This window comes from Neophocaena asiaeorientalis, unplaced genomic scaffold (assembly GCF_003031525.2).
Source record: "Neophocaena asiaeorientalis asiaeorientalis breed wild unplaced genomic scaffold, Neophocaena_asiaeorientalis_V1.1 scaffold110, whole genome shotgun sequence".
Classification (NCBI taxonomy): domain Eukaryota; kingdom Metazoa; phylum Chordata; class Mammalia; order Artiodactyla; family Phocoenidae; genus Neophocaena; species Neophocaena asiaeorientalis.
The window spans coordinates 7210618-7232070 of record NW_020175053.1 but is presented as its reverse complement, the minus strand read 5'-3'; the positions used below and the strand labels follow the sequence as shown (position 1 = coordinate 7232070).

Genomic DNA, 21453 nt, shown 5'->3' with positions numbered 1-21453 from the left:
GCTGCTCAAAGCAGGTGGCCCTGGGGCAAGGGAAGCAGGCTGCAGGCTCGGTGGCCTGGCTCAGACACGCCCTCCGGCCCTACCTGGATGGGCACATGGTGTCTGCTGCAGGCTCCGGGGATGCCTGCGGGAGCTGCAGGCAGGCCTGGCATGGCAGTGCACTGAGGCTGGCCCAGCCCACCATGAGGGCCCTCACCTGGGAGGACCCGTTCCATGAGCCTGCCGTGCCTCTCAATACAGCAAGGAAAGCCCAGGGTGGAACCAGCTCAGAGTGAGCTCCCCTCCTCCTGAGGGCCTAGGAGAAACTAATTCCACCAGGTCCTCTGGCCGGGCCCTGGGCTGGGAGACAGCACTTAGGATGGCTGTGAGCATCCCAGAGTGAGTCCAGAGCCCTGCAGCAGGGAGGGTGGGATCCCGAGAACAGGGACATAACACCTGGTCAGGAGATGTGCTCTAAGTAGCACCGACCACTCTGAACGGGGGAGGGTTAGGCCACTGACTCCTCACTTGCCAACATCCTGTGGGGGCTGCCCCGCCCTTTGAGAGCTGTGACTCTGAGTCCACTTTTCTCTGTACTGATGATGCAAGGTCGACCCTTCCCTGCATCCCAAATCTAGACGTGTGCACACAAACATATGCGCACACACATGCACACACATGTGCACACACGTGAACACACGCACAACACCAGAAGGAAACCGAGCTCACTTGTCCACCAGCCCGGACAGGTACTTGTCGGCCACTCTCCGGATGCGCTTGTGGATGTGGTTGAAGTTCACCAGCAAGAACTGCGCATGGCGCTCCAGCTCCTCCTCGTTCTCCTTGGTCTTGGCCTGGATTCAGAAGAGACAGGTTGTAGGCCCTGCACGGCCCCGGCAGGCGTGCACTGGCACTCCAACAAGGCTTACTTTATCTGCCATCATGTTCAGGAAGGCATCAAACACCTTGTCGGCAACGGCGATCACACACTGCAGCATCCCTGCAACAGGAGGGCAGGGCATCAGCAGAGGGGACCACCGTCTCATCTGTCGCTGATACAACACTCCCCCAAACTCTCAGCTTTATTTGCATTTCCCCCCATGGCCCCCTTTCTGTCCCGGGACCCAGTCCAGGGCACCCCTTGGCATCCGCTCAGCACGGCTCTGAGCCCAGTAGTCTGTGCTGATTCCTTAGGCTTTCCAGTCTTTCTGTCCTCCCCACTTCTAAAGGGCACAGGCATCTTGTAGGGTGTCCCTCAATCAAGGTGTGTGTGATGATTGCTCATGCCTGGACCAAGCTCATGGGATTTTAGATGAAATGCCCTCCTGGTCGCATCTTATGGGGGTAGGGTGAAGTCGGTGCCCCCGTCACTGGTGGGCTGGCCCTGAATGCTCCCTCTACCCTCAGATGTGAGTCCCCAGGTCCAGCCCTCACTCTGGGGCAGGGAGTGGGGGGCAGCGGCTCCCGAGAACCTGTACACGTCAAGCTGCGCAGAGCCCCCCACTTCTCCTGGAAACCATCTATCAGTGTGTTCTGTGGCAGCTGTCCCTCTGGTTCTTGTCGACATTTTCTATCTTCCACATTCTTTCTCCTTTTAGCAACTGGAATTCCACCTGAAGGCATGTCCCTCCCCGTGTTTTGTTTATTCAACCGTCTAGTCAGTAGGGACTCACGAATGCTCATCATTTGTGTGGCTGCTCCCTCTGGTCGGCTCCTGGGCCCTGCAACACACCTCCCCACCTTCTCCTTCTCTCTTTTTCCTCTTGTTTCGGCATGACCTTACTTTCTGGCCCTGCAAGGTGCCTGGGCTCAGCCTATACTCTCCCTGCCCCAGCTCTCCCTAGAGTCACCATTCCTCCACGGAGCCCAGGTTCCTTCTACTGGAGAACAGTGTTCTGAGACCAAGATCTGGGCACTGGGTGTGGTCAGTGCTGATGGGGTAGAGCAGAGTTTTAAAAACAACAGTAGGAGAACCACAGTGTTGGTGAGAGAACTGTGAGAAAACACCAACGTTTCCTCCACGACACACCTTGTGTAGCTAGGACGGTTGGTTGGTGGCCATCCCTGTGCTGCCAGCGGAGGGGGGCTTCCAGGCCCCCCACTGTCCTTCCTCGCCAGCCCCACAGGAGTCAAACCAACCTCTGGACTGTTGTGCAGGGTCACATGGAGCAGCACCACACAGTCCCTGAGGTGATTTCTCAAAAGATTTCTCCAAGGACTGATTTTTCAACAGAAGAAAAAAATGGTACCCGAGACACCTGGGAGTTAGTTCTCCATTAGCAAGAACAAGCTGCTCAAGTCGTCAGTGTGCTGATGGTGCTGGCGTGGGAAGGACTCCTCACTACTTTTTTTTTCATTTAATTTATTCATTTTTATTTATTTATTTGGTTGCGCCGGGTCTTAGTTGCAGCAGTTGGGCTCCTTAGTTGTGGCTCACAGGCTCCTTAGTTGCGGCAGGCAGGCTCCTTAGTTGCGCCATGCAAACTCTTAGTTGCGGCATGCATGCAGGATCTAGTTCCCTGACCAGGGGTCGAACCTGGGCCCCCTGCATCGAACCCCTCCCCCCTGGGAGCTCAGAGTCCTATCCACTGTGCCACCAGGGAAGTCCTAAGACTCCTCACTACTAACTGTATCAATGCCAAATTTATTAACCTTAGAATCGTTACTCAGCATTCCTCAAAACATTTTCCCACACTGTTAATCAACCAGACCTTGTGGATCTAGCAAATCAAGGATGCTTGTAAAAAAAAAAAAAATCATCCATCCAAGGGCACTTGGAGAGTAAATTAGAAGAATGTGTAAAAAAGAGTAAATCCATTGAATAATCTGTTCAGACTGGGGAATATCTGCAGGTATGTGTTCACTGACTCCAGGAAATTTCAGAAAGCATGATTCAAAAAAATGACTTTAAGAATAGTAAAACACTGTTCATTGAATCTGAAAAGCTAATTCTTTTTGCAATCAATCAATAAAAACAATATTTGTTTTAAAAGATTCTATAACATAACTTCATGAATAATTTCTTCCTAACATTTTAGGAACTCGTTTAGTTTCTTAAAAACTTTTATTCTGAGAATACTTGAAATGATTGCTAATACCATTTACTGAATAAATGCATTATTACATGAGATACATTAAAAAATCTGTGGATCGAGCATACTAAATTTCATCAAATATTTAAACACATTTATAAACTCCATCATATTCTTCTAAGCATTTAATTAAAGCACAGGTCTAATATTTCAGTCTCTTCAATTTTTAAATACCTTATAAATCAGCACATAGACCAACACAATGATGCTACAATTTATCGTGTCCTTATACTAAAACTGGTAAACAGTGCCAGTACCATGCATTTAATTTTTTTTCTTTGCTGCCTCAATTTTAATATCTCTTCATGTTTTAATTCCTATTCTTATCTTAGGTTCACCTCAGTAGGGTTTTGGTGATGGGCACATTTTGATACCCTAGAGAGGTTAATTCTGTTTCTGTCTCCCTGGGAGTATCGTCCTGTTGGGACTGGTCACGCCGAGGCCCTGTGAGCCCAGGGTCTGAGGACACTGCATCCTGGGACTTGTAAGTCCTCATGTTTCACACAGACTTTTGTATCCTGAAACTTTCCCGGAAAAGGAGGATGCAGTCTTAAATCAGATGTGGCCCACAGGTCCTGGCCTGCTGGAAACGTGTGGTAGTGAGTGGGGTCTCCTTGTGGGCAGCAGGCCTGCTGAGGCGTGGAGCCCCCATGGCAAGAAGCAGGATGCCCCCCAGCGAGCTCTCTGCTCTCCACTAATGAGTGCCTCTAACAGGCTGCTCGCAGGACGTCTCTGCCCATCACCTGTTGGGCGCCCTTCCTACCTGGTCACTCTGAGACCAGGTGTGACCTTACACAGGTGCCCCGCCTCTCCCTGGACCATGCGGCTCTTTCTTGCTGCTCCCTCTTTCTTGATTGCATGAGAAAAACAACTACACGTCCCTACTTCACAAACACTTTAGTGGGAGAAACAAAATTATGATATCGTATATATAATTATATATAATATATATGTAATCTCCTAATGTATTTAGATACATACGTCCTAGTATATTTGCTCTTCTTTTAAACAAGATAATAGAAATACTGTATCCATGCTCGAATTCTGATAATCTGTTAGTTGGGAGCCCCTGCAGCCTGATTCTCAGTCCTCTCAGCCTGCCTCAGACGCCTGAGAAGCACTACTGCTCCCTGGCCAAAAGATGCCCCAGGTCCATCCAGACCGTCCAAGAAGCCCAGGGTCCCTCAGCAGAGGATGGTGTCTGGGACTGAAACCTGGGGGCTGGAGCACATCTGAGCATCAGTGCTTCTACTCTCGGGCCCCTGGCAGCAGAGGCAGAGCCAGAAAGATGTATATGTTTTAGAGTCAAATGTTTTTTTTTTTTTTTAGAGTCAAACGTTTTATACTGATCTTTCCAATGTAGTACATAGCCTCATGAAACTATTTTCTTGACACAGACAGAAAACAGGATGCAGTATTCTTTTTTACACTATTAAATCTCAGTTCATTATGAGAAGCCTGCAGGAGTCAACTTACCAGACTTGTCTTTCTGAATAGCTTTATCCTCAAAGTAGCAGAACATTACCTGGAAGCGGTCAGGATCTGTCGAGCGCAGGACCCTACAGGGAACAGCTCAGAGTGAGTCTGAAGCTCTGATCCCCCAGCAAATGGAATGCTGCCCGGGCGGATGAGGCTGTGAGGGCAGCCACCCCCTGTGAGCCAGGGGTTTTAAAGGTCACATGCACAAGGTCCTAACAGCACCGGCTGCATGTCCATCAGCCAACGGCGCATCAGGCAGCCACCAAAATGAGAGGCAGCTCTCTGTGCTGCTACAGAATATTCGAGACTTCCGGCTGGGAGGAAAGGGCGAGGTGCAGCGGGACAGGTGTGAACAGGTATGATCCCACATCCCGCTGTGTGCAGGTGGGATACACGCATGAGCACGTGGCTGATTTCTAGAAGGGAAAGATAAGAGACAGCAACAGGGGGCCTCTCTGGACGCAGGGCCAGCAAACGGAGACATGCATTTCTCCTCCTTAGCATCTTTTCTACCATCCAATGCTTTTCTTCTCTATTCTGTTTTACGCACCATGGACATTTTTACACGTAAAACAATATCCCTACCCTTGAGGAAAAAAGAAAGAGAAAGGAAAGGAAGGCATGTGCTTGAACCAGGGCCCCGGTACAGGGCACTTGGCATCTGGGGCTCCACTGAGACGGCCAGGCGCGAGCTCAGCAGTGCACGTGGATGACGTCCGCACCCACCCTCTCAGATTAAGGCTCCACGGGCGCCGGGGGCTCAAGCGCAGACACTCTCCAGCGCCCTCGTGCACATGGCGAGAATGTGTGCTGTTGTCTGAAAGCTCTCCTGATAACTGGTGACTGGGATCTAAGCCAGGCTCTGGACTAAAGGCTTCAGGGCTGCTTCTCGGTGCTGACAGGAGTCCAGGGGACCTGGCAGGCAGCCTCGGGCAAGAGCTGGGCTCTCAGAACCGCCCGCCAACTAGAGAGCCTGCCCGAGAGCCCTGGGTCACCATGGGGCACACCGGGGAGTGGACACAGCCCACAGCCCTGCCGGCAGGTGCTGGAGGCCGAGGGGGCCCAGAGGCCTCTCCTGGAGCTACACGTGCCAGGATTAGACCCAGGCTTTTGCTGTCTTGGTTTGGCTTCGTTTTTCTGTGAAAATATATTCTTTGTAAAAAAAAAAAGACCAGAAGGAACGATACTAACCACTATGGATGGTGCTAGTGAGCAGAGTGGGTTTCTTCCCTCAACTATTTCCACAGTTTTGTATAATGTTCTCCTATTACTTATACAACTGAAAAAAAAATGTGTAATGAAAAAAGAAAAGTCAAAGCTCCCTTGGCTGTGGGGACTCTGGGACTGCCGGGAGGAGGGGACTGAGGGTGGGAGGACTCACTCCCACTCACCCAAAACAGCTTCCATCTGGTTTATATGTCAAGCTTCCAAGCAAGATCCAATCTACCGGAGGGTCTCGTGGCACCAAATAAAGGTTAAATAAAGTAGTGGCATTGTCCAAACATCCCTCGCTTTAAGAATCAATACTTTAAGTGGTTTGAAAAAGACCTTATTCTGTATCTAACTGCACCTGTCTTGTGACCTAAACAAATGTCCCCCTGCAGCCCCTCCTGCAGCGGGTCCACAGGGTGGGCGGCTGGGCTCTGGACGTCCTGCTGCTGCTTCCAGTCTCCCTTTACAGGGAGGCAGCAGGCACTGCCCTGGAGACGATGTCGGTCTCAGGCCAAATCAGGGACCGTGACCTTGGGCAGCTTCTTTGAGCGCCTGGGCCCTGGTTCCCTCCTGTGAAGTGGGGTGTACAGTGCCCACCTTGTGGGCTTGCTGGGGGGGCCTGTCAGCGCATGGAGCTCGTGCAGCGCCTGTGGGGCCGGTGCTCCATCCATGTTAGTGCTTCTAGCTGTCAGCTCCCTGTGGTTGCAGAGGCGTCCTGAGTGTCAGGTGCCCAGAGGACTGTGTGGAGCAGCCCCCCCACTTCCCGTTTGCTGTCTGTGCTCCAATGTGGTCCTGGAACCAGCCTGGGGGGTGCCTTAGAGCGTCTCAAAGAGGGCTGGTTCCCGGCAGAGGCTCCGATCCGTCAAGTGCACTGAGTTGGTGGCAGCTCTGGTGACAGCTCAGAACCTGTTCCCTTGGGGAGGTGGCACCAGCGTCAGACCCCTGGTGTGTTACTACACGTGGCATCCAATGATCAGGAAGGATAAGCACAGGAGAAGAGCAGAAGGGGCTGGGGGTGGTTTTTCTAAGACAGCTTACTTGTTAGGAGGAACTGAGAAAAGCCCAAGCCTGGAAGGAACACAAACGTAAAACCAGCTCAAGCGGGGGTACGGGTGGCGAAGCTCACATACCTCATGTATTCCAGCCGGTAAACGGACAGAAGGTAGGTGGACATGGCGAAGTCCAGCTTGTTGATGAGGGCGGACACCTCGGGGGCCGGGTCCAGCAGGTTGATGATGGTGCTACGGAGCTCGCTCAGCTCGGCCTAGGGACAAATGCCAGGACTGCTTGGGCACGGGTGGGCGTGGCTGCTCCCCCAGATGCAAACCCCGGGGCCGTGCCCGTGAACCAGACATGCAAGACTGGCCCTCACTGTCCCAGAGGGCTTCCCGAAACCCTGCCCGGTACCACCCGTCTTTGGCAGGCAGGCATCCTTACGGGGGTGACTGTGTCGTTCTTCATGGCTGAGTTGTACTGGAGGACAGACCGCAGGGGCTCTTTGCTGGGAAAGGTGAGCAGGGGGGACTTGGTGGCTATTTCACAGACGCCCTCGTACCACTCTTCTGGCCAGAGTCCTGCAAGAGAGCATGGGCTGAGGTGCCTCCTGGCTCGAGAAGAGCTCTGGCGGGGCCCACGCTGAGCTTCTGGAGTTGTGGGTCCTCTGGTTGAGCCACTGTCCCAAAAATGTGGCATAGAAACGAGTGTGTTTCCTAATGGGGGCAGGTTTCCCTAAGGTATGTGGTGTTCCCAGAACCCTAAACGACTTCGGGAAGTGTTCCCTGAGGAGGCGGCAGCCGCACTGGGCCTGTCTTGTGCGTGGGCACAGGCACCATTAGGTCGGGCCCTTTCGCATCTTGGTCCTTACTCTGCACTGTCCTCCCTGGGGCAGCAAACGTCCCCTACCTGACCCCTCCACGGCAAATCCCATCAGCACAGAATAGAGCCAGAAATCCCGGAAGAGCTTCTGCAACCGCGGCTTCGCTTCTTTGATGGGCAGCAACCGCCGGGTGAGCTGATGGGCCGAGGAGAGAGGGAGAGAAGGTGGTTACCTGCATATGAACCTGACACCTACAGGCGTAAGCTTGAGATCCATTCTCCAGGCTTCTTCTCAGAGAACAGGTCAGTCAGACTGGGCAGGAGAAGGCACAGGGCACAGTAACCAGCAGCCCTCAGAGAGCTCACCCAGAAACGCTCCTGAGCCTCTTGTATGCAGGGCGGGCTCTGCACTGGGAGGGAAAAGCCCTTTGGCCTCGTCGGGAGGCAGACAAGCAGCATCCCAGAGTTCCTGGGGACCCAGGGATGGGGTGCTTGGTGTTCACAGGCGGGCAGGAAACAGGGAGCAGCCGCCTGGCCACAGAAGCACCAGGCCCAAGGGCCGGAACCATGGCGGGCGGGGCAGTGACCTTGGGCAGAACCACAGGGTGTGAAGCAGGTAAAAGCAGAGTGCTCGGGGGCAGGGGTGAGGCTGGAGTCCCTGCGTCCCTGTCCCCATGGTGTCCCACCCAGTGCGTGGCAGGGGAAGGCGCCTTGGGTATGGAAAATGGTTATGTGTGCACAACGCCTGGTGGACAGGTGGACCCTCCAGAGTCCCCAGCAGAGGTCGAGCCCCCACACAGCGCTAACTAACCTGCAGCGAGGGGTGCTCAGCGGTCCAAATGCTTATGATCTATGAGTGCCAAGTATGGGCTAGGTGCTGGCCAGGGTTTGCCTCCTGCCAGGGCCCAGGTTCGACTCCTGGTCAGGGAACTAAGATCCTGCAAATAGTGCGGCGTGACCAAAAAAACCCCCCAAAAAACCACCACAAACTAAAAATAGAAATGATCATGGTGCCACGGCCCTCTGTGAACACCTGAGTGGATGTGAGCATGGGAAGCACCACAGTACGCCCCTGGCTATCCCACAACGGACAGCAAAGCGGGGCTGCATGTCCTGCAGATGGCAGACAGGCCCGGGCCAGGGTCTCCTGGTGCTCTGAGTCTCTACCTGCACCCTCCCCTCCACTGTCCATGGAGGGACAGCTCACAGGAGGGTGGGGACACCTTGCCTAGCAGGCACGTCACCCCAGAGCCCAGGATGAGGTCGGGAGCTGCGATCACTTAGAGGAAGAACTCGGAACTGGAAGACACGAGAGGAGCCCTCCCATGTCCAGGGGAGCATCAGAGCCGCCGCCCCCGACGCAACCAAGCCCTGGGCCACAGAGTGTCCTGGCTGCTCCTGTAAGCTCATCCACACAGAGACGGTCAGGCCTCCAAACACTGGGAGTCACAAGCCACTCGGCAGTGACTAAAGACACAACGAGGGCTTTGTGCTGACAAAGCTAGTTGAGCGGTGTTTGATCTGGGATGTATTTACTTTGGAAAACACGACAGCAGTCCGGCACCAAAGGTCACACTGAAGCCTGCTGGTGACTTTGGCCGATTCTGCCCCTGCAAAGCCAGTTCTCAGCAGCACAGAGGTGAGTAGGTTTCTAACGTTTCTGCCGATTATGAATTATTATTTGAGGTGGTTAGAGATGGGTAACTGATTTGCTTCCCTATCCAACTACATTCAAACGCTCTCTACACCATCTTAGAAAGGGTAAGAGGTTTTGTTAAGCTGCCTATGATAACATTCTGTCAGTTACGCTAGTGGGACTGTCAGCCAACCGGGGAGGAGGGACTGCGCTAGGTTAAGGACCTGAACTGGGAATGGTGCTGGGGGCTGTGGGCGGGCACCCTAGTTCTGGGGCATCACAAATGGTTCAGAAAAATGACGCGTGTCATACATGCGCACACACACGTACGTAGAGAGACCTGGCGAGTCTGGAGACGCGGGTACAGGGTGGGTGTTCTCTGTGCTGTGCTTTCAACTCGTTTGTGAGCCTGAAGTTATTTCAACCTGAAGACTGTCCACAGCTCCATTACCCCCTCTCCGTCTGGGCCGGGAGACAGCAGCCAGGAGGAACGAGGGACCACAAAGCCCAGCCCCGCTCCACGCAGCCAGCCTGAGAAGGCGCCATAGGAAATGCCCATAAAAACAAACTTTCGAATGATTTCCCTTTAAAAAATACTGCTTCTCTTCAAAGATAGTAATCTGGATTTAAACACAACCTAGTGATAATTTTAAAGTATCTTCTTTAACTCTTGTGATACTAAATGGCAAAACAACAGGAAGATTTACCTTTCAGGTACCTAATTTTTTACCACATAAAATGAGATATATTATGAGATACCTTCTGCTTCCTCTGATGAGAGCATAATGCAAAGTGTTTTGGGCTTTTCATCGTGTAATACAGGAATAGGAAGAGTACAAGAAGCTTCCACACTTACTACCTGAATACAAGAGCAAAAAGATACGAATGTTTTCAACCTCTGCCTCCCTATCTGGTCTCAGATTCCTTTTCCTGAACTTTTATTTATTCAAGTTGGGTCTGCATCGGCAGGTGGACTCTCAACCACTGTGCCACCAGGGAAGCCCTTAAAGCTTATTTTAACCTAAGAAGGATACTTTCAAGTGTAGCCTAGCAAGAAGACCTCTTCTTTTCTCACTTTTTCAGTGTCTTGCCATCAATACCCACGCCCAATTCTACCCAGAACCTTGGCCCGGTTCCGCCGGCAGCCACACACATTACACACTGTGTCCTGAGTGCAGGCAACGTGTGTGGCAGCCTCGGCTATGGGCTGGGGGGAGGGAAGGGAACAGGAAAAGACAACAGACAGTTTTAAGTCAGAAACCATGTGACTTTCCCTCTCCAAAATGTTGTGATTAGAGGAGTGTGCAAGCTGACTGTGTTAAGAGTGCTGCAGGGAAGAGCCGAGGTGGGAACTGGGGCAGGGACAATGGTGCTGGCACTCCAGGCCAAACGGGCAGAGCCCTGGACACAGGGAAGGGCTCCACTAACCAGGGTCTAATCTAGTCACTGGCACACTCAGGCAGGCTCAGCACCCCCGATACGCACAATGCTCTGCGCGGGGAGCTGAGTCACCAAAGCCCCTGGTCCAGCACCGGCACCCAGAAGAGGCTCTGCTGAGAGTCACTGCCATTGCCAGCACACCATCTTCAGGCCTAACAAGTCCCAATATTTACCTAATAGGAGCCAGTGATTCTTACCTGGCCTGGAGGGGAAGCAGACATTCTGGTCCTCAAAAACGTACCAGATGGTCACACACATGACAAACCTGACAAGACACTCTCCTCTTTCTGAGGTGATTAGAAGGGATGCTGGGATCTTGCATGACTGAGCAGCAGTATAAACACCTGCTGTCACTGTCCTGGACACACAGAAGCATCGAATAATAGCTCATTTCCCAGGATGCAATTCACAACCAGGAAGGAAGCAAGAGAAGGACAAAGCCGTCTGGCAGCCAAACTGACGTGACAGAGGGAGGGATGGGAGACAGATGGCTCATCCCACAGTATCTGTTAAAAACGTGCCTTGTTTACTTAAATAGAGGGAGCGCCCCTCAGGCCTTCAGTAAGAGCTTTCTGACAGCACCCTCACCTAGACCCTATACACCTGGTGAGACTATTTGTAACCCCAGCCAGAAACACTTCAGTGGGAGAGCTCTAGTCCCTCCTGACAGCAGTGGGAGCCGACTGACAGACACAAGGAGAAAACGTACACCTGCAGCGAGCTGTACCCTCATCCCCCATGGCTGCAGGAAGACCGGCACCCACCATGTCCACTGGGCCCCCAGGTGATCCCTGCACTGCAGACACAGTCCAAATCACACAGATTAAACCACCCCAAATAACTGCTAGTGCAGGAGGAGGAGCCTCAGCCTGCCTGGCGCCCCCCCCCGCCCCCCACCTGGCAGTGTCCTTGTGAGCCATGCTTTACTGCACATGGGCCCCCATCCGGCTGGGGTACCTGTGTGCCTCCAAGGCCCACCCAATATGTCATTTGAGGAAGGGACACAAAGTTCAGTGAATGAATGAAAAGGAAACTCCCTGGGGCCCCTGAGCCCTATGGTTTTGCACACTTTCAGCAAGGGGTTCTGATCTGGGCCCAGGGGTCCTTCAGGCAAGTTCATGAAGCCACACAAAATGTCAGGCGTCTGTTTTAACTTCAGCAGATCCTAAAATGGTTAGAGACTGGCACCCATGGGGCCCCTCCTGGGTCGTGGCCGGGGGCCTGCAGAGGTGTGTGTGTGAGTGTGTGGGGCAGGGAGGGGGCAGTCTGCCAGGCTGCCCTCACCACGTCCTACTCTCCCTCCAGCTCCAGCTCTGCCAGAATGCAGCACCTGCTGCACTCTCTCGTGGTGTCCCTCCTCCTGGTATCCGTGTGTGGGAACCTCGGCCCTCGGGGTCAGCCTGATAGCAGAGGGGGAGACCCCGAGTCTGCGGACCCCCGGTGGGGGCAGCTGAAGAGTGGAAACCTGAGCAGACCCCTCCTGCCTGCCGACTTCCACAAGGAGAACACAGTCACCAACGAGTGGATCGTGGATGGGGAAGAGGATGAGGACTACCTGGACCTGGAGAAGATCTTTGGGGAGGATGACGACTACATCGACGTCGTGGACGCGGTCTCGCCCGTGGACCCTGGGACTGGCGCCGGCAGCGTGCTCCAGCTCTTCCCGGGCAAGAGCCGCATACAGCGGCTCAACCTCCTCAACGCCAAGTTCGCTTTAGACCTCTACCGGGCACTGAAGGAGCGGGTTGGTGCCTCAGACAATGTCTTCCTGGCACCCGTAGGTGTGTCCACAGCCATGGCCATGCTCTCCCTGGGCCTGCGGGGGGACACCCACGAGCAGGTACACGCTGCCCTGCGCTTCACCGACTTTGTCAACGCCAGCACCACATACGAGCTGGGCACCGTCCACAACCTGTTCCGGAAGCTGACCCACCGCCTCTTCCGGAGGAATTTCGGGTACACGCTGCGGTCCGTCAGCGACCTGTACATTCAGAAGCAAGTTCAAGTCTTGGACGACTTCAGAGCCAAGGTCCGACAGTACTACTTTGCCGAGGTCCGGGCAGCTGACTTCTCTGATCCCGCCTTCATCTCCCAAACTAACCAGCACATCTCGCGGCTCACCAAGGGCCTCATAAGAGACGTGCTGGAGGATGTGGACCCCGCGACTCAGATGATGCTCCTGAACTGCATCTACTTTAAAGGTAAGAGGTGGCGACATTTCTCAGGGCAGACGTGCGGGCGCTCTCAGCTCACAGGTGGGCCGAACTGCAGACTCTACCTCCATTCCCCTGGGAAACCCAGACACGGGGTCAGCTCGCAGGGACAGGGAAGGTCCTGATGAGGTGACAGGGCAGCTGACACTTAGAAACCCTACGCTTTACGCCTCGCCACAGCCTTGAGAGACCGCCACTGTTATGAGTGTCTCCATTTTACAGACAGGGAATTAAAATGCTGCTCTGCGGAGATGGCGGTAAGGGACAGAGCCAAGCTCCAGCCTCTGTTAGATCAGAATAACGCAAAAACCTTTCCAGCATCAGGTCAACCTGGATCTGAGCTTTTTCATTTCCCTTCCCAATGGACAAAAGGCTGAAGACAGGTTCACCCTGAGTAACTGACATTCACACCCCTACTCATTTCTAGGCAGGTGGGAGTGGGGAAATCAACCCTTATGTCTAGAGCAACTGTTCCAGGCCAGCACCAAGCACCGAGGCACTTCCTAAGGAGGACCCCTCCCCCACCGCCAACCACCCACACCTGCGCGTGAGCAACGCACGCACGCACACACACACACAGCCCCGGGACTCTAGAGATAAATGGGCACGGGTCTGTAAATACCAGGCCTCGCTTTTAAAATGCCCTGGTGATGGGGCTTCCCTGGTGGCGCTTCAAAAAAAAAAAAAAAAAAAAAAAAAAAAAAAAGCCCTGGTGTGACCTGAGCCAGGAGAAACCTCTACTGCCCTCCACCTGCCCAGCAAGCCGAGGGCAGACATGAGGAGTGGGGTCACTGCACACTAGTGCGGTGACACGCAACCACTCTCCCCTCTGCCACCAAGGACTAGTGGGCACTGGCCAGGTCAGTCCCGGGAGGCCACGTTCCCTGGTCAGCTCCAGCACGGTTTACAGCAGTCCAGGGAGCCCCTCTCCTGGAAGTGGCTGAGGGGCAGTGGGGCCAGAGCACCCACCGGCCAGGACAACCACTCCGTGCCCAAGCCGAGGCCCCCAGCGGCTGTGCGGAATGCTGCCAAAGGGCAACGCAGGGGGAGGGAGCCAAGACAGGAGGAAGGGTTCAGAGGCTGAGCCAGACCCCTGGCTCCCCCGACGCCAGGCACAACGCCAGCCTCGCCGTGGGCAGGTCCAGGCCAAGGCTCCAACAGGCCCGTGACAGGCACACGGGACATGCTCAGTGAACACACACATGTCCTTTCATCCCTGGCTGGCGGGACAGGTTTGGGAATGAAAACTGGAGGTCAGCCCTGGTCTCACTCCCCTATCCGTGTGGCCTCGCAAGTCCCACTGTTACATGCTCAGTGGGTTTGATGTTGCCAGTGACACTTGAGAGCGATTTCCCGTGTTCAGGGGTGACTTTGACAGTGAGTGGGAGACCCCTGGGTGGCACCAAGGCCCTCAGCCCTCAGCCCTGCCAGCCTGTGGGCACCCCGACTTCCAGAGCCTCTGCCTCAGCGCAGTCAGTATTCAGAGCAGGCAGGGACACGTCCCAACATGGGAACCAGGGTCACGAAGACGGCAAACGTGGCAGCAGGGCACATGAATCCTTGCCCACACACCGGAAGGCTTGCTGGATCAGGGCTGGGAGTCAGAGAGATGAAACGCCAGCAGCACCAGCTCTCATGGGTGCATATCACAACAGCGTCTGGATGTGTAACTCTTAGCTCTAGCTCCCAAATCTCTATCACTACTTTGATTTTAATTTCAAACGTTACGAGCACTCTGTAAAACACAGTGAAAACAGAGGTTAGGCCTCAGGAGCAAAGGAAGGACAGAACCCGGGAGAGGCGGGGCGGCTGCAGCAAACCTGGGAAAGCCGTGGCTGGAGCCCAGGGGAAAGGGAGTCTCCCCCAGGGCAAATGGCACAATCTGGGGAAGGGGAGAGGCCAGGGACACCGCTCACACCCACCATGCACAGGGTGGCCCCCCACAGAGAGCTGCTTAGATGCCTGCCTCACGGGGCTGAGCAACCCTGGACCCAGACCAGAGGCGGGCGGGCACTGCTGTTACGCCTCCCCCAGGAACCTCCTGCTTTTCTGACCCCCTGTGCCCCACCCACCAGCTAGAAACCTTGAACAGGTCACTTGGCTTCTCCCCTCTGCTTGCTCATCTGTGAGATGGGGGTGGTGAAAGCCCCGTCCCTCACGGTTGCTAGGAGACGAGGTAGCACAGGAAGGGGCTGGAGGAGGCCTGGCACATGACCAGTCTCACCAGTGGGCGGGCAGCCCTCACTTCCAGTTACTAGCATCTTAGAGCCACAAAGACATGTTCCCACTCGGGCACACAAAGCTGCCCCGAAATCCAAAGTGAAGGTGGCAATGGCAGTGCTGCCTCCCCAGGCATCCAGCCAGTCCTCATAGAGCTGATGGGAGCTCAGGGCCCTCATCTTACAGAGAGACACGCAGAGGCCCAGGCAAGGCAAGTGATGTGCTATTTAATGTCAGGATCTAACCCAGCATTCACCTGGTCTATTCACCCCATCTGCCCTCATCCGCTTCCTACGAGAAGCCTCTAAAACAGTGATTCTCAGTGTGGCGGGCGGGCCAGACCAGCAGCATCAGTATCGCCTGGGAACCAGTGAGAAACTTAAACTCCTGGCCCAAACCAGACCTGTGGGTTCATACGGTGGGGGTGGGCCATGCAGCCTGTTTGAACAAACCCTCTAAGAGAGCATTTAAACAAAAGCCCATTCCTGCTGACCTCACAGGGTCCTGGGTGAACAAATTCCCAGCGGAAATGACACACAACCACAACTTCAGGCTGAATGAGCGAGAGGTGGTCAAGGTCCCCATGATGCAGACCAAGGGGTCCTTCCTGGCGGCAAGCGACCAGGAGCTGGACTGCGATGTCCTGCGGCTGGAGTACATGGGGGGCATCAGCATGCTGGTGGTGGTCCCGCACAAGCTGTCCGGGATGAAGACTCTCGAGGCCCAGCTGAAGCCCCAAGTGGTGGAGAGATGGCAGAAGAGCATGACAAACAGGTGCCTCTGGGGCCAGGGGACTGGGGGCCCAAGGATGCTGGGGCTGCAGTCACTTTAGGGAAAGGGGCATGTGCCCCATGGGCCGCTGTGACTTCAGCCCGAACTTTCCACTTGGTGAGAGGAGACCAGAGAGCATTGGTGAGAAATGCACCTGTACTCTGTGATGTGGGGGCAGGAGCGACCCGGCTCTGCCACACACTTGCCCTGACCCCCTGGGGTCACTTGCTGTGGGCCTAGAACCAAGACAAGCCCCCAACCCAGTTTGAGAAGCCTCGAGGTGCTCCAAATCCCCTCAGGGCGTCACTTACCATCTGAGTCAGGACCACAGGTTGCGCTGAAGGCTCAGCGCAGGAAGGACGCACACGTCACCTCCCTGTCTTCCTGGATCCCGCCAGGCCCGAGTTAACAGCTGAACCTGGTCTGGGCCTCCTTTCAGGACCAGGATACAAGGAAATGCAACTGAGGGACAGGCAGGCTCTTAGGGGCAGGTCTGCCCAGGCAGCTGGGCAGGCACCAAGCCCTGTCACTTTCTCCTTAAAACCTGTTCTGTATCAGCCTCCTTCCTAACCTCACTGCCCACGACCTTCACCCTGAGCCAGCGGGGGCCTGACCGGCCTGCCGTCCCATGCTCCGTCTACCTGCCACCAGCCACCAGGCAGCATCCCCACCTCCCTCTTCCTGTGAACTCTCTGTGGACCCCCACGCACAGGATGCAGCCCTCTCGCTGCCCAGCCTGGCCCACACGCTGCTCTGCTCTCCCCTGCCCTCCTGCCCAGAGTCCTGCACTCCCTCCAGCAGGCCCTGCTCAGGGCCCCCAGATCTTGTCCCCCCTCCTCCAGGATGGCCCAGTGGTTAGGCCTGTTCTTGTCACTCGGACGCTAACAGGCGGTCTTTACACTTTGCTGCTTCACGTATGGGGTCCTGGCGCACCAAGAGGGAAGGAAGCTCCTGAGAAGGGGGCGCGTCTGGCATCTTAGCCCCACAAGCGCCGTCAAGGATGGAGAACGCTAGCACTGGCTGGTACAGAAAGCACTCTGTTTTTAAGTGCACTGACCTGCACTTCAGCTCCTTAAACAGTAAAATACCAAATGCCTGAAAGCAGGGACCCAAGTGAGAGAATGATGTCACATGTCTGAGCCATAAGCCAGTAACAGCTCTGCCCCCTGGCTGGTAGGACACAAACCATACAGTACCGAGGACATGACCGCACAGCAGTAACCATGCCTCAATTCTGAGTGCTGGGATTACAATGGGATGGTCTTTCCAAAATCCTCCACTGGCAGGACTAGGATATGCATTTTAAGAAGTGTGTCAATTCTGTGGTACACGGACTGGAGGCGGTTGTGTGTGTTTATGGACGTTTAAGGGGAAACGTGATTCCTCTGCAACTTGCAGTTAGTAGAACCAGCCCTTCTCTTCCCTGACCAGGACACGGGAAGTACTCCTGCCCAAGTTCAAGCTAGAAAAGGACTACAACCTGGTGGAGGCCCTGCGGTCCCTGGGGGTCACAGCGCTGTTCGACAGGAACAGCAATATGACGGGGATCTCAGACCAGAGGATTGTCATCGACCTGGTAATGCCCGTCCTCTGCCCATCCCCATCCCGCCCCAGGTCTGCCCCCCTTGGAGCCCCTGCTGATACCAGAGAGAAGGCAGGTGCCCGGGAACACCCCAGCCCAGCAGGCCTACTATGGCAGAGGCCCCAGAGCATGAGCAGGCGGTTCTAGGGCCATGGTCCTGCCCGCAGAGCGCTGTGGGCAGCCCTGAGTGGCCATGGTGCACAGTGCCAAGGTGGCACCGCTCACACCACACTCAGCTGATGCGTGAGGACCGAGTCCCAAGGGCCATCCTGCCCAGCCACGTCCACGCCTCCCCTGCGCTCGCTTGGTCCCTTCCCTGAAGAACACGAGACTACCCCCCCTTGCCCGTCTGTGAGTGACCACCGCTATCTGATAGCTTCCCTTTTGTCCTGACACAGTTCAAGCACCAAGGCACCATCATGGTGGACGAGGAGGGTACGCAGGCCGCGGCCGTGACCACTGTGGGGTTCATGCCATTGTCCACCCAGGTCCGCTTCAGCGTCGACCGGCCCTTCCTTTTCCTTGTGTATGAGCACCGCACGGGCTGCCTGCTCTTCCTGGGCCGGGTTGCCAACCCCACCAGGTCTTAGCGGTGGAGGCCGGGGCGTCTCGAGTGCTCTGGGGCATCCGCAATTCCATTTCCCTTCCAACAACGACCACGAGGAGCTGGGGCGGTGACCCCGTGGCTCAGGCCACCTTTCTGGGAGACATGGACGAAGGACCGCGATGCTTGCTACCATCAGGGCTGCAGAGCCCAGAGGTCACCGCAGCTGTAGCGCGGCAGCTGTCTCCTAGAGGGTGTTGGCGCCAGACAGACCAACTCCCTCCACCTCTCACAGCAAACCCCTCCCCGGGCCCAGCATCCCCCCTCCTCCACTCTGTCACCCAAAGCCTTTCCCCCCCAGGGCTTCCCACCTGACAGGGAACATGGGCAGGAGCTGCCCCCTCCCCAGAGTGCTGACAGCGAGCCCCCTCCCCAAGGCCCAGGGTGCCCTGGCCTCGGGCTCAGTCCTCTCAAGGCCCAACCTCCTGAATTGAGGCTAAATGTCTCTGCACCTGCTTTCACCTCACGGCCGCCCAGAGGACGGCATGTACCCGTAGCCATGCCTTCCACCCTAGAGATAAATAAACATCACCACTTTTACTGGGTATAATTCTACTTTTATAAGGTCAGATAACTAAAAAAGGCCACATTCAAAATAGAAGACACCCCAGCAGTGCTAGACATCAACAGAGTGACCTGAGTGCCCAACAGTGACTGGGGGCGGGGGGCGTGGATGGAGCTGCCTGGGGGCTCCGGAAACACCAGTCTGTATGTGCGGCACACACTTCAGCTTCCATCCCCAGACACAGGGAGACCCTCAGACGTGATTGTGGTGCATCTGGTTCGAGAATACGGGTGACATCCAAGGACTATATTTCTGGACCCTTGATTCCAGGGCAAGACCAGTGGAATCCACACAGGCTGCTCAGGGAGAAGAGCGCAAGGCCTCCGCAGTGCGGGGCGGGGGACAGCGCCGGGGGCTTCACAACTGCCACGCGTGTGGCCGTCAGAGTGGGACCCCATGGGCCTGCAGTGGGCAGTGGGCTGGGGTCGAAGCTTGGTTGGCCTGACTCCACAGAGGGCTTCTGACCCAGCGAGACTGACACAGTCACAGGCAGCAAAGGGGTGCAAGAATGCTCCCCGATGTGGAGGCTGGGTTATCCCCATCCTCACACCAACCTGGGGCTTCCACTGTTACAGAGGGGGCACGCTCAGCCACAGGCCTGAGTCCCACCCCGGCCCTGCTTTCACCCCTCACCCTCTCCCCCTGCCCCCTCCCCACTGCCTGAGCCAGGGCCTGTCCGGTGTCTGCCACCCAGGGCAGGGGGGCCTTTCCCTGTCATCCCTCTTGCCCTCTCAGGGAACCTAGGCTTGCTGACCACCCTCTCCAAGTCCTCCTCTATTCTGAGTCAACACTGTCCTCCCTTGGGCTTGTCTGACACTTCTGGTCTTGCTGCTGGTTCCTCTGGCTCCTCCCCCACACCCCCATGTGCATCTCAAGACTCCACCTTCAGCCCTTCCCCACATCCCCCACCCAGAAGGCATGAAGACACGTGGCCCAGGTTCCTCTTCGACCCCCAAGGGTCAGAGAGCTCCAGCCCCTCAATCTGCTCAGAATGCCCTTGGGTCCCCTTCAGAAACGAGGTGCCTCCATGCGGCAGATATGAACCCAGAGCACAGGCCTGCGCCAGGCTGCCTGGGTTCCACTCCGGCTCTGGCACTTTGAGGCAAGTTCTGTGCCTCAGTCTCCTGTCTGTGAAACGGGGATAACACAGTCCCTATCTTGCAGGCTGTTGTGAGGATGAAGTGGGTTGCTGTCTCGAAGGGGTTCAGGTCAGTGCCTGGGTTACCACTTCTAGCCCAGGGGTCCCTAACTGGGGGCCTACCTGGGCCCCTCCCCCTTCCCTTCCTGAGGTGAAGTACAAATGCTTGAGGACAGACACCATCTCTACGAGGAAGAGGGAGCAGTTTTCACACAGGTCTATGACTGGAAGTGTTAGTCCCCAAACATCCTTTTACAGGCACCAAGAGAATAACCTGTCCAAGGCCACACAAGCTGCAAGTGGCCCGGGTGCCCGGCCGAGTGGAGTGCATGGACATTTTCCACGCTTTGTGACAGCGGGGCAACTATGTCTCCAGCTGTAGGTTCAAGCAATGGAATCAGTGACATTTCTGAAGAGCATCACAGAGTCACAGGACAAAGACCACCAAACGCAGGCAGGAAGGAGCCTCGGAGGCCATGTGAGCTGGTGCCCCCACCCCAGGCTCCCAAGATCACTGATAAGGGAACAGCTGCATTAGGGCAGAAACCCATGCTTCCTGCCCAGACCCACTGGCACGTCCACTCAACTAAGTCACTGAAGACACTGTGTCATCGAAAAATCCAAAACAGAGCATCTTTTTCTTTAAAATAAAAAATTAAAAAAAATTTTTTTTAAGTATAAAACATTCAAGCAAACAAACAAAAAAACTATGGAAGTTAGTTTCTCCCAGAAGGTCCAGGGTTAGGGTGAGGGCTAGAACCAGAGAGCAGAGGCAAGAACCATGGCATCTGGGTTCTGTGTTGAGCAACAGAATCAAATATTTGTTTCCTCCTCCACAATATAACCATTAACTTGTTGACACGACGATACTTATTCCATTCATGTAAAGGTCACCGTATTGGAGGAGACACGGGTGTTTCAGGTGAGCATGTGCTAGCCTATCACTGCTAACATATCTACCTGCCCTGACGCACCAGCCCCACAGAAAGTCACCCCATTTTTTGAGACACTCTGCTGGCAGAGCAGGTGCGGAGAGACTGGGACACTCTCCCAGGACCCCACATGCAGGGCCAGGAGTCCAACTCCGGCCCCAGTGACCCTAAAACTGGTGTGCCCCCAACCAAACCTACAAGTCATCGCTCCCCCAAAGTGCGAAGTGTCCCCTATAGACTTCTTCCATGCATTTATTAAACTCCAAACAACAACCGCCAAGCACACTTACAAGCTCACAGGCATACATACGGGTCAGAGAACTGTGGGGCTCAAATATCCCAGAACTCGTTAACTTGAGAGGCCCCCCGGGCGTGCTCCCTGCCTACCAAACCTGCTCTCCATGGAGCCCTCCACGGGCCAAGGACTTCATGCCCCTCGCCCTTCCCTCCAGGCCAACAAAGTGTCCTCGTGGCGCTTCTCAATGCACTGTGCGCGAGTCGATGTCAACCATGACGTCTTTAGAAACCGACCTGTGGGTGCTGGTGTAAACCGGCAGGGTCCCAGCAACCCACAGGCCCTCGAGGGGCTGTGGGGGCCCTGACCGCAGGGAGAGGTGGGAGGGCTCCCGGGGAAAGTGGGAGGCATGAGGCAAGCCCAAGCTCCAACCCTGCAGCACGCTTGGGGAGAGATGCTGTCCTGGAGCCCGGCTGAGTCAGCCACCTTCAGGGGAGGGAGGAGGGGACAGGCAGAGGGTGGGGGTGGCCCGAGACGGAA

General features: G+C 55.3%; 2 protein-coding genes across 8 annotated transcripts in view; one reads left to right on the top strand and one right to left on the bottom strand.

Annotated features, from left to right (window-relative positions):
* PI4KA (phosphatidylinositol 4-kinase alpha) overlaps positions 1-21453 on the bottom strand; it is a 94484-nt gene that overhangs the window by 24493 nt on the left and 48538 nt on the right. For all 7 annotated transcript variants that reach the window (XR_003005744.1, XR_003005745.1, XR_003005746.1 and 4 more), the window contains 6 exons: positions 7665-7773; positions 7200-7336; positions 6893-7026; positions 4548-4630; positions 909-979; positions 709-833 (listed from right to left, as the gene is read on the bottom strand). Coding sequence is in view for 4 of the 7 variants with exons in the window: in XM_024763689.1 (XP_024619457.1) it covers positions 709-833; positions 909-979; positions 4548-4630; positions 6893-7026; positions 7200-7336; positions 7665-7773 (659 nt within the window). In the remaining 3 variants the exon portion in view is untranslated. The remainder of the gene's footprint in view (positions 1-708; positions 834-908; positions 980-4547; positions 4631-6892; positions 7027-7199; positions 7337-7664; positions 7774-21453) is intronic.
* SERPIND1 (serpin family D member 1) lies at positions 11960-18225 on the top strand. The gene is made up of 4 exons (XM_024763693.1): positions 11960-12854; positions 15587-15860; positions 17289-17433; positions 17838-18225. Exons 1-4 carry the CDS (start codon positions 11975-11977, stop codon positions 18027-18029), a joined length of 1491 nt encoding a protein of 496 aa, XP_024619461.1. The 5' UTR covers positions 11960-11974; the 3' UTR covers positions 18030-18225.

What these genes read in the sequence shown, in the direction of transcription:
- SERPIND1 (XM_024763693.1), top strand. Translation starts at nt 11,975, where the DNA reads ATGCAGCACCTGCTGCACTCTCTCGTGGTGTCCCTCCTCCTGGTATCC. An exon ending in GAACTGCATCTACTTTAAAG is followed by an intron (nt 12,855 to 15,586) that starts GTAAGAGGTGGC and finishes CTGACCTCACAG; the next exon opens with GGTCCTGGGTGAACAAATTC. An exon ending in AGAGGATTGTCATCGACCTG is followed by an intron (nt 17,434 to 17,837) that starts GTAATGCCCGTC and finishes GTCCTGACACAG; the next exon opens with TTCAAGCACCAAGGCACCAT.